The sequence below is a fragment of the Passer domesticus genome, chromosome 17 (assembly GCF_036417665.1).
Source record: "Passer domesticus isolate bPasDom1 chromosome 17, bPasDom1.hap1, whole genome shotgun sequence".
NCBI classification, from domain to species: domain Eukaryota; kingdom Metazoa; phylum Chordata; class Aves; order Passeriformes; family Passeridae; genus Passer; species Passer domesticus.
Window position 1 is genome coordinate 12549865 of NC_087490.1, and position 13711 is coordinate 12563575.

The 13711-nt window shown below is 45.3% G+C and overlaps 1 protein-coding gene across 1 annotated transcript in view; it reads left to right on the plus strand.

The window, feature by feature from the left end:
- TMEM132B (transmembrane protein 132B) overlaps positions 1 to 13711 on the plus strand; it is a 212723-nt gene that overhangs the window by 164799 nt on the left and 34213 nt on the right. Inside the window, exon 5 of the mRNA XM_064392024.1 lies at positions 8541 to 8684. Within this exon, the coding sequence (XP_064248094.1) occupies positions 8541 to 8684 (144 nt within the window). The remainder of the gene's footprint in view (positions 1 to 8540; positions 8685 to 13711) is intronic.

Below are 13711 nucleotides of genomic sequence, written 5' to 3' on the forward strand. Positions count from 1 at the left end.
ATGAAAATACCTAAAAAAACTGTCCTGTTGTCTTTGGCAGAGCTGGGAACTGGCTTGGAAGTCTTGTGGAAAGACTAGGTACTAGGAGCAGTAGTTTAAATAAAACATTGTATATCTAATTCTTAGAACAGATGAAATAGAGACGGGAAAATATTTAAAATTCAATCGTTTGATGCTGAATTCACAGCAGTTTTCCATTTCTGTGGATACTGGTCTTTATTATAGTTACTACCTCCAGTCAGTCTCTATTTATTTTATTTTATTTTATTTTATTTTATTTTATTTTATTTTATTTTATTTTATTTTATTTTAATTTTATTTTATTACCTTCTCATACATTCCTAACACATTCTTTCATTTGAGGGACTGAGTTTCCTAAAATCTGATGGACTCTGGAAAAATATTGATGTTCTGACAGCAGCAGCTCAGCTTTTGAAACACAGATGATATTGTCCTAGTCTGCAGGAAATAAATACACTGCACAAGAGTTCACTGGGAAATTCAGTCATGAAAACAAAAAAGGGATTTTGTTCTGAACTTGAATAAAAAAGAGGTTGTTCTTTGTAAAAGTTGTCCAGGAAAAGAAATAATCAGACACAGGGACGTGTCAGAACAAGGTGGAACGTCACACAGGGCGAGCAGACTGACAAATTAAAGTCAAGAACAAAACTCAAACCAAGAAGAGGCAGAGGAAGGAAGTAAAAATCCTCCAGTAGTTCTCAGATCAGTCAGAAAACTCTCAGAAACTCACCTGAAATAAGTCAATGTTCTGATTTGAAAAAGAAAAAAAAACCCATTTTGTTTAATTTTAGGGTTTTTTTCCTAAAGAAAATATTCTCAAAGTTTTCTTTACACTTGTTTTTCATCAAGAAGCTCATTTGTTTTCTCCAAACCAAGAGCACTCCCAGGCAGTGCCAGGTGGGATTTTCCTGGGGGTTTCTTTAGCAGGAGCTCGTGCTGCACAGGTGAAAGGCAGCACTGCTTTGGGGGAGTGCCACTGCAGGGAGGCTCCCAAAATCCGGGAGCAAAGAGCAGGGAGCTCTGGGCCTGCAGGGATGGAAAGGGCTGATGTTTTCCCTCTCCCTGATCCCATTCAGCAGCAGGAAGTTTTATTAAGTGAGGCAGACCAAACGCGAGTCCGTGTCACCGCGTGGATCGTGCAGGGGTGTGAATTTTAACTCCCAGGGTGAAAGAACAGCAGCAGTGTGTGGGTACTCTGTTTATAGTTCTGAAAGCATGCAGGGATAGAGATTCTCTCCCCTAATTCTTGACTTGAAGTATAAAGAGACATCTGTACCAGGCAATGGAGAGATAAATCTTCCGCAGTGTCGGTGGTGCTGCGGGAGCGGCAGGGAGAGCATCCCTCCCTGCTGGCACCTGGGGCACAGCAGGGGCTGAGCCAGGCTCTGAGCAGCCCTGCAGGGCAGGGGGCACTCCCCACCCAGACAAGCCCAGTGCAGCTCTGAAATTGCCCAAACAGGGCATCGGGGAGCACAGCAGCCTGCTCCTGGCAGGTAAGACAGCCCCTCTTCAGGAGTGAAAACAGGGATTCTGTGGGTAAGGCACAGGCCTTTCCTGCCAGATCCTTGTTCCTCAGAAAATGAAATCCTGCTCTGTCAGGACAGTGAGTGAGAGCATCTCCCAGAGCTCTGTTTGAACTCCCGAATGCTCTTCTCAAGTACAATTAATGTGCATCCTGCTCTGCCAGGGCTTACACCAGTGTTTGAGCTGTACCCAAACCCACTTCTTCTGCACCCTGTCACTGACTGCTGGACAGCTGCCTCCTGTCAGGAGATCTCAGAGGACTTTGCACAGTGTTCTGGCTGCTTTCCCAAGGATCTTGTCCTGCTCATAAATAGGTTTTCCTGAGGCACAGCCCCTGGGAAGGGCTGAAGGGAGCAAGGCAGCGTGGCCAAAGCAGGGGGAGAGCCACACTCCCTCATGCTGGGGCTCCTGCAGCATGTTGGGATGTGCTGTAGACATGCTGTAATTAATTTGTGCATCCTTCTATAGCATTAAGCAGCTGTTCTTACAGAAGGACATGGATTTCTGCCCAGGTAGGGCTGGTGGAAGGAGATGAGCACACAGATTGCAGTGCTAAACTCACGTGATCCACAACCTTATGTTTCAGTGTCTGCAGTTTTGCTCTTGTGAAACTGAAGCCTTTTCAAGCCACTGAGTTGCCAGCTCTCCTATTGCACTAGTGGCAGAGAATTCCCTCTGGAAAACCCTGCCTCCAACGCAGTCTGAAGGAAATACCAAGAGCAGGAAAAGAGTTAGAGAGGCATCTGAAGGAAACTTTTCCAAATGGCCATCCCTGATGTCGTTAAATGTTATTAAGCCTGTGGGACAAACACACAGAGCCAGGAAATTGTATCTTTGACTGCTGATGGTGCTCCAGTGGATCTGATAATTATGTTCCATGGCAGCCTCCTTAGACTGCTCCGTGGAGAAAACAATGCCTTTGAGGAATGTTCAGATTAATTATTTCGTGGCCATTTGCGAGCAGTCATTGGTGTATCAGTTTGTGCACTCACTGCTCTCGAGCAGAGAACTCTGCCCATTTGGTGTCCACTTGCAGGGCAATATTGTTTGATTTCAGTCAGAGGGGAGCCACAATTTTATTAAGTCAGAACATGATTATGTTTCTCTGAAACAAACGGGGAAAAAACCAATATTTTTAAATGAGCTGCAAACCTCTAAATATGCTTTAAAATGGTTCCCAGTCACCTGCTGTTGGGAAGGACTGGCCTGAGTGTGTCAGGAGAACAGAACGCAGCATAAATTCCAGTGTGAATGGCTGGCAGACTTTACCAGACTTTGAGGCTGACTTCAGGCCCTGTGTTTCTTGGCTCAAAGGGCCTGAAACATGAGTCAGAAGCTCTTGCTGCCTCTCCTCTCTGCAGACATTTAAAATCAGGTACACAACATTTGCTCCCCAGCTCCTCCAGCCTCAGGTGTGCACTTGAGAGCGACGGTGTCACAAAGCAGGTTTGGACATGATGTGCTGAGGAGAAATAACCTGAGCCCAGGCTCAGGAAAGGGCTTTTGCTCGTGCAGAAGGCACGGTGGAGTCTGCCTGACAGGTTGCAATTACTTCTGCCAAGTGCACCAGGCTGTGTTCTGAACCTTTGCTTAATGGGGGCAGATTTGTTCTGAGTTATGAAAAGAAAAAAACCCCAAACTGCCTGAGGTCACAGAAATGACAGTCTCTGTGTGTCTAATCAGGTTTCACCTTCAGCAGCAGGTTTTTCTTGTTCATCCTACATAAACCTCAAAATGAGCTGAATTTCCTTGGTAAAAAACATGAAATGGAGTAAATCTCAGCTTTAGTTTCCATGAATCCAAGGGAGAGCAGCCCCTGCCGCTGGCTCTGTGCGCCAGGTACACTCTGCTAAGATCAGAGCTGCCTTCAGTGTCTCCGTGGCAAAAAGACAAGTTCTGAAACGAGGCTGTGCTTTGGAGTCTCTGGATCGTGCTTCTTTCCGCTAAAGCAAATTGTTTTTGCAGCACTGATACACATCTAGAATAATATTCAATTAGGCTAATGGCTGCTGCTTCCATTGTTAGTGAGAAGCAGTGATTAGGGACCTCTGGGCACGGCTCAGTCTGCACTAATTCCTGCTGCACACCTGCACCTGCCTGCCCTAGCTCAGCCATCCCACAGGAAATAAAACCTTGTGCAGGTAACCAAAGGAGCTGGAGGATGAGCTGGGGCACGAGAGGCTGCAGGTTTGTGAGTGTCCATCTGTCAGACTGAGCCCTCTGGCAGGGATGCTCCAGCCTGGGGTGAGGGGACTGAGCAGGGAAATGGTGGAGGGAGTGGGGTGGGGACTCGGGCTGGCACCTGAGGACTTGGGAATGGGTGATTCCACAAGTGGCTGCACTGAAATGATGACTGCAGGGTAAGGAGGCAGCTGAAATTCAGCTCTTTAGGAGGAAAGGAAAGGAAAGGAAAGGAAAGGAAAGGAAAGGAAAGGAAAGGAAAGGAAAGGAAAGGAAAGGAAAGGAAAGGAAAGGAAAGGAAAGGAAAGGAAAGGAAAGGAAAGGAAAGGAAAGGAAAGGAAAGGAAAGGAAAGGAAAGGAAAGGAAAGGATGTCAAAGACTATAATCTCTTTGCAAGATTGTTTACCTTTTCTAATCTTTCATAAACACATAATCCCAGTTGTTTGTTCTTGCCTTTGGGTGACTGAATGGTTTGTCTTACCTGATAGAATGGTGGAAAATGGAGTTTTCTCACACCCAGGCTTCATTAATATGTATTGGAAACCTAAAACGGTATTCAGCCACGAGGGGGGAAAACCACAGAATTGCTGTGGATTATAATAATTTCAGCAAAGCATCTAATTTATATATTAAGCTTGCTTAATGGATTTATATTGCCTTGCTCTTTGATCTGAAGCAAAAGGTGGTGAATAATTTATCAAATAAAAACCCTCCCCTAGCCCAGCCCACACGTCACAATCTGCCCTGTAATTTACATTTTTTAAGAGATGCTGTTTCCAGGCAGAAGACCTGGTTCCTAAAAGACTCCTTCTAATATTACAAATGTATTTTCCTGAGCTACACTCAGGGGAAAGAAATAATAATGAAGGAATGCAATTCTACAGACAAATGTTCCAGCTCTCTGCCTTCCTCACTAAAGACAGTCATTTCAGCTAAATGCCAAAAGGCATTTAACTGTAGCATTTGTCAGTGGAATAGGGCTGGCTTTAGGTTTCCCTCCTGATTTACAATGGAGTGTTTATTGGGTTTAGTGTACTGTAGCATGTTTTGTTAACCTCCAGCAAAAGGCAGGCAGCTGGTGCATGAATCACAGGGATGATACCTGCCAGGGGAGCCCGGGCTGCAGGGCTGCCAGGCTCTGGGGAGGATCCTGGCTGCTCCCACAGGGCAGCAGTCGGGCACGGGGCTGACCCCAGCCCAGCTCCTGAGCTGCTGGCTGGTGAGACGTGACATCCATCTCTCCACGTCCTCATTTTTCAGCCAAAGAGGGTGAAAGTGCTGCGTGGTGGCAGCTTCAGGGAGCTGGGGCAGCTGCCAGAGTCACCTGCCCAAGGAGCATTTAGGTCACTGAATTAGGTGTGTTTAGGTGTTGTTTAAAGCTCAGTTATTGGGAACTCTGTGCCTGGGGTTCCTCAGCTGGTTTGTGACCCAAGGGAGCCACTCCTCAGCAATCCCAGGTGACAGCAGTGTGCACAGTCACAGCTCTCTCAGGGCTCCTGACACATCTCCCATTCACTTTTCCTCCACATTTGTCCAAACCCACCAGTTGTCAGAATTTACTACGGCTGTGTGCAGCGCTGATTCATATTTAAATAAAGCCATTATCCCGGCCTTGAGTTCCAGTAGTTTTCTGCTCTTCCTCTTGAGTATTTCTCTCAGTTGTGCCATCTAATCAGCTTTAGGTTTTAATTAAACAGCTGTCATTTGCTTCCTAGTTCTGTTGCGACCTGATGTTGTATTAAATTTTAATTTAGCCTGGGCTGCATAAGAAGTAGATTCCTTCAGACAACAAAGAAATGCTATTAGCAGGTTACAGTTGTAATTAAGAAAAGCTCTGCTGAAGTGCTAATGCAGTCAGGTAGAGAGCTGCAGATAAACACACATAATAATAATTATTATTATTCAGGGATGGAGCCCGTGATATGAATGTGTAGCTTCCAGCCAGGCTGCTGAGCTGAAGGAGTTGGTCAAGATCTGACCTCAACAAAAGAAATGGGGAAGGATTCCCAGTTTTTGAGCAGGGTCCTTGCAGTGCCCACGGCTGGAGGATGGTGCTGATGTTTCTGTGCCCCGTGGCAGGACCATCAGCACAATGACCCCTCTGTACCCTCCAGATGCTGTCAGAACTCACCAGCACAGGGAGCTGAAGTTCAGCAGCTCCTTTCCTGCAGGAAACTCTACCATGGAAATGCAAACCAAGCCTTACAGAATTTAGATGAAATGTTATGACTTGTTGAAGAAGCACTAAAAAGTCTGTTTATAAATCTACTGGACAGTCAATTAGTTCATATTTCTTCCTCAGAGGAAATGTATTTTTGCAGCCTATAAATAGGCAGCTCTTAAGAAGGCCTTACCCAGCCTGTTATATTTGTGTAGCACTCACTGCAGGCATCAGGCACTGAGATACTGATTTCTCTGGAACTGCTCACAGTGAAGGGCAGGGTTTGTGGGGCTGCACCAGCCCATTAGCACGGTGGGCTCCTGTGTGTGCTGGGAACTCAGGACAGTTCTGCTGCTCGTGCTTGTCCCATGCTCATCTTCACCAGGAGCTCAGGAAAGGAGTGCAAATGCCTTTGTGAACTTCACATTGTCCTTCAGTGCATCAAAGCCTGAGTGCAGCTTTGGCAGCTGAAGAGCACTGAGGCTTCGGAGGGGGCTGGAGGCTTGTGCTTTGCCACACAGGGTGGCCAGCACCTGGGGAAGAGCAAACAGCACAAAAAACAAACAAGAAACGGATCAGGCCTGCTGAGGAGCTGGTGCCAACCCACCGAGGTGCAGAGAGCCCTTTAATCCTGACTCAGTGCTGTTTAATCCTGACTCAGTGCTCTTTAATCCTGACTCCCAGTGCTTTGGATCAGGCTGTGATTGCCACAAGAGCTGCCTGCCTGACCTGCAGCAGTTCACAGCTGTGCTAACAGAGAGGTGGGAGGTGGAATTTGTTTTGTGCTCATTGCTTGTGACCTTGGCCAAAATAGATTTTCCCCAGATGGGTTGAAGAACACCATCTATTGCTGGAGAATGTTGGAGAATTGCTCTTCACGAGCCGTTTGACCCAGGACCACCAGGTCTTCATCAAATATCTGATGTTTGAAGGCTCAGGATATATGGGATGTTTGCAGTGGTGAAATCTAACCACCTCTTCTCTGACTTGTGGATGAATTACCTTCAGCTTCTCTTTGCTGTCTTATAAAACCTTTTTCCACCTGAGGTGGAAAGTGCTTTCTTCCACCTGGCAGTGCATTTTCTCCTCAGCCTTGTTCAAGTCTCAGTCTCTGTAAAGGATTTTCAGTTGTTTTTTTCACACTTCCACTTCTGTCACATACTCCTGTCTTTGCCAGTGTCCCTCTCCCCTGGCTGGCAGCTGGTTATAAATGAGCCTGTTCAGCAGAAACAAAAACTAGACAGTCATTTACTGTGTAAAACATCTGGTTTGTGCCTCGCAGAGAACAGAACAAAGCCTGTACTTATTTCCTGAGGTGTTATCCAAAAAGCCTCTGCTCAGGATGACTCTTGAATCACACTGAAGTGTGAGTGTGAAGCTGAGCACGTCCTTTCAGTGCTGTTCTGACCAGAAATGGACCCCAGTGTGTGCTGGATGCTGTTCTGGCTGCCCATAAACCTCTCTGAGGCTCTGGAGGTGGCTGGCACTGCTGTTATTAGTGCTGCAGCTCATTTAATTCAGGGCGCTTTTTGTAGAAGGTTCCGAATATTGATTAATAATACATCTTAGTTGCAAGTATTTATTGGTCTTCTCCAGCTGTCCTTAGCTCGTGGTCAATGCCCATTACTCTCTATCAATCTAGCCAGCAGCCAGAGCAAATGATAGTGAATATATCTCCCTATGCAAGCTGCCATCAAATTTTTCACTAAAATCCATTCCTTCTTCCACCAATTCTAATAATGGAATTTAAAGTTAGATTAGTTTGAAGCAACTTTTTTATTTTTTACCCCCCCAACTGGCAAGCAATTAGTTTTATGGAAGTTGAAAAATGAAAAGGGGATTGATTCAGAGCAGTATTTCCTATTGCAGGCTTTTTGAGGGGGCCAGAATGAATCCCTGTGAAATCCCAGATCATTCCTTGCCCCACTTGTGTGTCAGCTTTTGGGCTGGCAGTCAGCACTGCTTCTGCAGAGGCTGCTCCCCTCCTGGACCTGCCTGTGCCAGGCAAAGGCCTCTGTAGCAACTCATTTGGAGTAATTAATCAAAGCGAGACAGAGAGGAAGGCTGTGTAATGGAGTCATTAGAGTGCCAGCACTGTGAATTCATCAGGATTACAGATAAACGTGGTTAAGCGTCTCTAGGTGGGATTTTGTTGGGGAAAGACTAAAAAAATTGTATGTGGATGCACAGTTTTCCTCCTAATGTATTTATGGAAATAAATGGTCGGCTCACGGCAGAGTGAGCTGGAACAGGAAGGAAGAAATGCTGTTGGGATGGTGGAAAATCACCTCCCAAAGCACTGGCACCTTTGGGGCACAGGGCTGGGAGGGATGCTGATGCCCTGGAGACCCCACCGAGCTGTGCTGTGCTTGTGATGGCAGTGGCATCACTTGTGCTGTGATGCCACTGCCCTCAGCCTGACCTGTAAATGGGCTCAAAATTAGTAATCCCACGTTTGTCAGAACCAGGGCTTGGTGGTCCTCATGCAGCTTTTGGCTTAGAAAGCTGCTAAAACGTTGCAGGGAGCTGGAAGGGTGCATGCAGGGAATGTCCCATCCCCGTGCCCGTCACTGTCGTGACATGTCACCCCCTGTGACATTCCCGTGGTGCTGTGCTGCTCTAACGCTCGTCCTGTGTTTGTGTGTGCACCCAGGACACAGAAATCCTCAACACAGCCATCCTGACGGGCAGGATGGTGGCTGTGCCAGTCAAGGTGGTGGCAGTGCAGGAGGACGGCTCCGTGGTTGACGTCTCGGACTCCACCGAGTGCAGATCCGCTGACGAGGACGTCGTGAAGGTGAGGCACCCACACGAGTTTGTGCCTTTTGTTCCTCCTCCAGGCTCCCCACGCTGGGGTTTGCCATCAGCCAGTCATCCCCAGTGCTGGCTGCTGCCGTGGAGGGGAGCAGGGAGCTCCCAGAGGTGCTGCAGGGCCCCGTGGCTGCTCACAGCTGCCCAGATGTTCCTCTGCTGCCAGGGCTGGTGTGTCCCCTGTGGGGGGATCAGCTCCTCCCAGAGGGGTCTCTGTTCCTCGGGGGCTGTGCCCTGCCTGTGGGCTCACAGCAGAAATGCAGAACATTGGCACAGGGGGCAGGAAGTTTCCTTTGTGCTTTGGTTGCATCGCCAGTCAGGAGTTTCTTATAACGAACGATCCTGAGCTGTACCAACATCTGGAGGAGAGTGACAGGGATAGGAAATAACAATCACACTGCAAAAAGTCTTCAAATGACAGCTGCGAGCTTTTAAACAGTGTTGTGCTGTGTTTTAGTGGGGTTATTTAAATATTATGTTTGAGTGGTTCTGTCTCCCTGACATTGCGATGAAAATTGTGTTGATGTGACTTTACCAAGACTCTGCCTGCCTGACTTCTGACACCATTGCATGGCTTTCAGCTTTTAGCTCATTATTATTATTATTTTTAGACATAAACGAGGTGCTTTTGACTATCTTGAATATATTAATTTATTTCATTGGTGGTTTGGGGGTGTTCTTGTTTCAAATGAATTTAAAAATTAAGTACAGTATTGAGTACAGTATATATTGAATTCTGGATGGGGTGGGGTTTTTGGCATTATTTAGGGGTTCCATATTTTCCCTTTGGTATCAGAGAGAGAAAGAAAAAAATCCTATTTTCTTTTTCTGGAAACCAAATTTCTTTCAAGGTCCTTACCAGAGGAACATGGATGAATATCTTTGTTTATAACTAGATTAATTCTCAAAGGAAAAGACTGCCTTGATAAATGTTGCTATTCTTTACATTTTTTCTCTGTGTAGCATACAGCTATTATCTGATTAGTGACTATTATTTATCAGTTGATAAACATGGTCAATGAATTGTATATTATAAACTCAAGCATTGAGTTGTATATCATCAACATATTGCTGGGACTGTCTTCTTTTTGCACTTCAGAAAACCAGATCCAAAAGCTGCTGTGTGGGGAGTTTTGTTTTTATTAATTGAGCTTCTAGGACTTGCTGTACTTTGGGAATACTGGACTGAACCAGACAGGATTTACAATGTTTTGTGGGGATTTTTTTTTTTTTTTTGGTAGTGATTTGATATAAATCAGGTCTTCATTTGCCTGCTTTAGGAAATTATTTGGGTCTCAAATCACTGACAGTAGGCAATGCCCCTGGGACCCCCTCCCAGGCCTGGTACCTGTCTCTCAAATATTTGGACATAGTGAACAAACCCACGAGGTCTGAATGTTGTCTTTGTTGAGTTGATATTGCCCCATCCTGGTGGTAGAAACAGGGAGTAATGTTATTTTTGTGAAAATTGCAGCATACTTGCATGATTTCAGTCACAAATTACTGAGACCAAATGCTGTTCAGGCATAATTTTTTAACTGCAAGTATATGTATTGGTTGCAAGATTGAATCCATAACAATTAATTAGCTGAGTTAAAATTTAGTACAACGTTTATGTGCCTATATTTTTTCAGAAAAATGCATATTCCGTTTACAAGCCCCTTTGGTAAAGTCAATATTGACTTTGCTTCTGAATTTCTGTTGCCTTTCCATATAGGTTGTAGTGCTAAACCCTCTAATGAGAGTTGTCAGGCATTTTGGATCTAATTGCCTTATCTTAAGCTTCTTTTCACTCTTAATTCTACCTTTATTGTTTCTTTGATGCTGGAGACATATTCCTATTCTTTTGGGCAGAATAGAGTGTTGCATTCTTAACCTTTTATTTCTGTTTAATAGCTAATGATTTAATGGCCAATTAATGAGACAATTCTTTGATCACTGCTCTAACATCATTATTTTCAGTTAAGACAGTGAATTGAAGCTAGATTAAATAAAAACAGGCTTCCACCCAGGCTCTTATGTATTTACACAAAATGTGTTTTTCTGGGCAGCGACCTGGTGCTGCTCAGAGATGGGCAAAGAGATAAGAGATGAACAAGGGATTTATTTGTGTGCCAGAGCTGGGAATCTTCCTCAGCCATTTAACAGTTTAACAGCTTCCCAACCAGAGAATATTTCAGCTCCTTTTTCCAAAGCCTACCTAATTAGTGGTAAATATAATAAAACACACCCAGGGGTTTTTGACCTTGCATTTTTGGCATATGATCCTCAAAGGAACCTGACAGCTGGACTTGTTTCAGTTCATCCCAATCCCTGCTTCCTCAATTTGGACATAAATCCTAATACTGACCAACCCTTCCACTGGAACTGGCTGCCCTCTAAAATATTTGGATGGAAACATTCCTGTAAGTCAATGAAAGTCTTATGCTTATTCCATTATTTAAAAGGAACGTTTAATGCTGTTGGCATTTGAGGGAAAAGATTGGCTTTATGATTAAGGCACTGAAATGCTTCTCAGCATTAATTTCCATATCTCTTGCTGATTTCCTGTGTGACTGTGGGTAAATCACTCATTCCCCTTGGAATCTTGCTTCCTTATCTGCTAACAAGGAAAGAAATTCATCCTTCTCCCCTCCTCCACCTGCTTTATATGATTTCTAAAGCCTCTGTTGGCTCTGAATGACCAAAATCCTCATCTTCACCTCAGTGCTCTTCTGCCACAGACTCCTCTGTCCCCGTGTCCTTCTTTTCCTGCAAACCCTAAATAAATAATCAGGTGGTGAAGCTGAGAAGCAAGAAGTGGTGGAAGCGTGGCAGAGGTTGATTACAGCAGGTTTATTGCAGGAGGAAATGGACCCTGAGGGGCTTTGGCATGGCCAGCCTGCAGTTAGAAGCTGCAGGAGAGGTTCATGCCCTCCTTTGTAAAAGTGCCTTTAAGAGCCCGAGCTGCAGCAATTCCACATGAAGGGAAATTCTGAAGACTCTGGAGTCTCCTGGTAGTTGTAAACATCACCATCAGCATCAAATGAAGAAATTCTAATGAGGACAGCTTCTTAGTCCAAATGTTTATCTCAGTAGTGTTCAACTGAAAGCGAGACAGCTGCCCAATTAATTCATCCTTCCATTAGTCATAACTCCATGTCCTTTGCAAGTTACACAGAAAGTGACTGATTGTTCCAATTAATCTCTGCAGTCACTCAATGCCTTACACCCTGGACTAATTTAGCCTGATTTTTTATTTTTAATTTTTTTTTGTAGGAGAAAAGGCCCTCAGTAGAACAGCAGGGAGTCGGGGGCCTCCCCCTGCCCATTTCTGCCCACACACGAATCAGTAGGAGCAGGCTCCCCGTGCCCAGCACAGGCACACAGAACAATGGTGTTCAACAACACCCCGTGAACTCCATCTGTGCCAGAATGTGCCTTCCTTGTTATCTTCCTAGAGGAAAGCTCTTCAATGAATTATTTTTCACCTTTTCATAATTTCCTGTCTAATTATAATGAAAGTAAAATTCAAACCGTTCCTGCCCTCTACTTTTGGAACACAAACCTTATCTTGAACTCTCCATAATTAATGGTAAAACAATAGAAGACCTAATTTTCCTGGCAGCAGCCAGGCAGGCTTTATCTAATGTGCAGAAAAAAGCCCAGTGTAACAAAGGCAGAGAGGTAATAGCTGAAATAGATTAAATCTGAGGAGAGTTCTTCCCTCTTCCAGGCAAAGCAGATGAGTGACTGAGGACCTTGTCCAACAGCCCTGGGCACAGAGATCTCCAACCCCAGCACAAAAACTGCAACCAGGCTCCAGGGACAAAAAACAAACAGGGAAATGGAGGGACACCGAGCTTCTCCAATTTAGATGACACTGAATTTTTGAGAACAATTCCTTGCTGCAGACTCGTGGCACATTCTTGGGACAATTTACAGAAAGAAGCGCCTGCCTGGAGTTGTTAAATACAGCTATTTATGCAGCAGCTCTGAAAACAAAGCCAGAGCTTGTAATTTGCAAGTTCTGCAGCTGCTTTGCCATTAAAGTGTGTGATCAAGAATGTGATGGACTTGTACATAAAGCAAGCTGATCTTGTTCCTCCATCCATCATATTTTTGAGTACCTAACAGCTTTATTTTGCGGTCACTCGTGCAGAAATTACCTTCCTCCAGGAGGCCAAACTCTTCCTGGAAGCAGTGAAAATCCTCTCTGCTTGTTTACATGATGGATTTACTTTGGTGCCACTTGGCTTGTTGCACTATGAATTTTGAGCTAGATCTTATTTTCTAAGTGATCTTTTTCTTCAGTGGAACGGCTCCGGTTTGGCAGCCCTGCAGGGGCCAGGCTGGGGCTGCGTGCTGAAAAAGCTTTTGAAGTGCGAGTGTTTAATCTGGTGAGTCCTTCTCGCTGTCCATCCCTCTGATCTCACCTGGTTAGCGGCAGTGAGCTCAGCTCTGCACCCAGCTGTGAGCAGCCACAGGTCAGTGCCAGCGCCGTGCCCAGCTGTCCCCAGGAGCTGGCAGGGACTGGCTCTGCAGAGCATGGCACAGCTCCTCAGTAACGACACCCTGCTGCCTGGCAGGCCAGGAGCTGGAGGGCAGGGAACATTCCTCAGCTGAGCAGGACAGTGGGAGCTGAGGAGTGGTTTTGGGGCTGAGGAGTTCTGGTGTAGCTGCTGTCTCTGTCTCAGCAGTGCCATGGCCATGACAGGGACGCTCCTGTCCCAGGAGGATTTATTGGCAAGAAAGAGTTGTCTTGTTAAACATCTTGCCTTTTGTATCTCTAGGCAGATATGCTTAAGTTAGGGCAATAATGAATTATCATTGAGCTGTTTGCAATTCATCAAAATTATAAATTAGAGCTTCTTGCAATTTCAGGTTATTTTGGACAAAAAGTCCATTCTCTGTGTCCCCATACAAAGTTCATCTTTATGAGTCATTGGGGTGGGCAGGGGAGCACATCAGATCTCTCTACAATATGTCTGCTGTTGAATTAAGGATTTTGCTCTTTGTTGAAATATCAGAGGT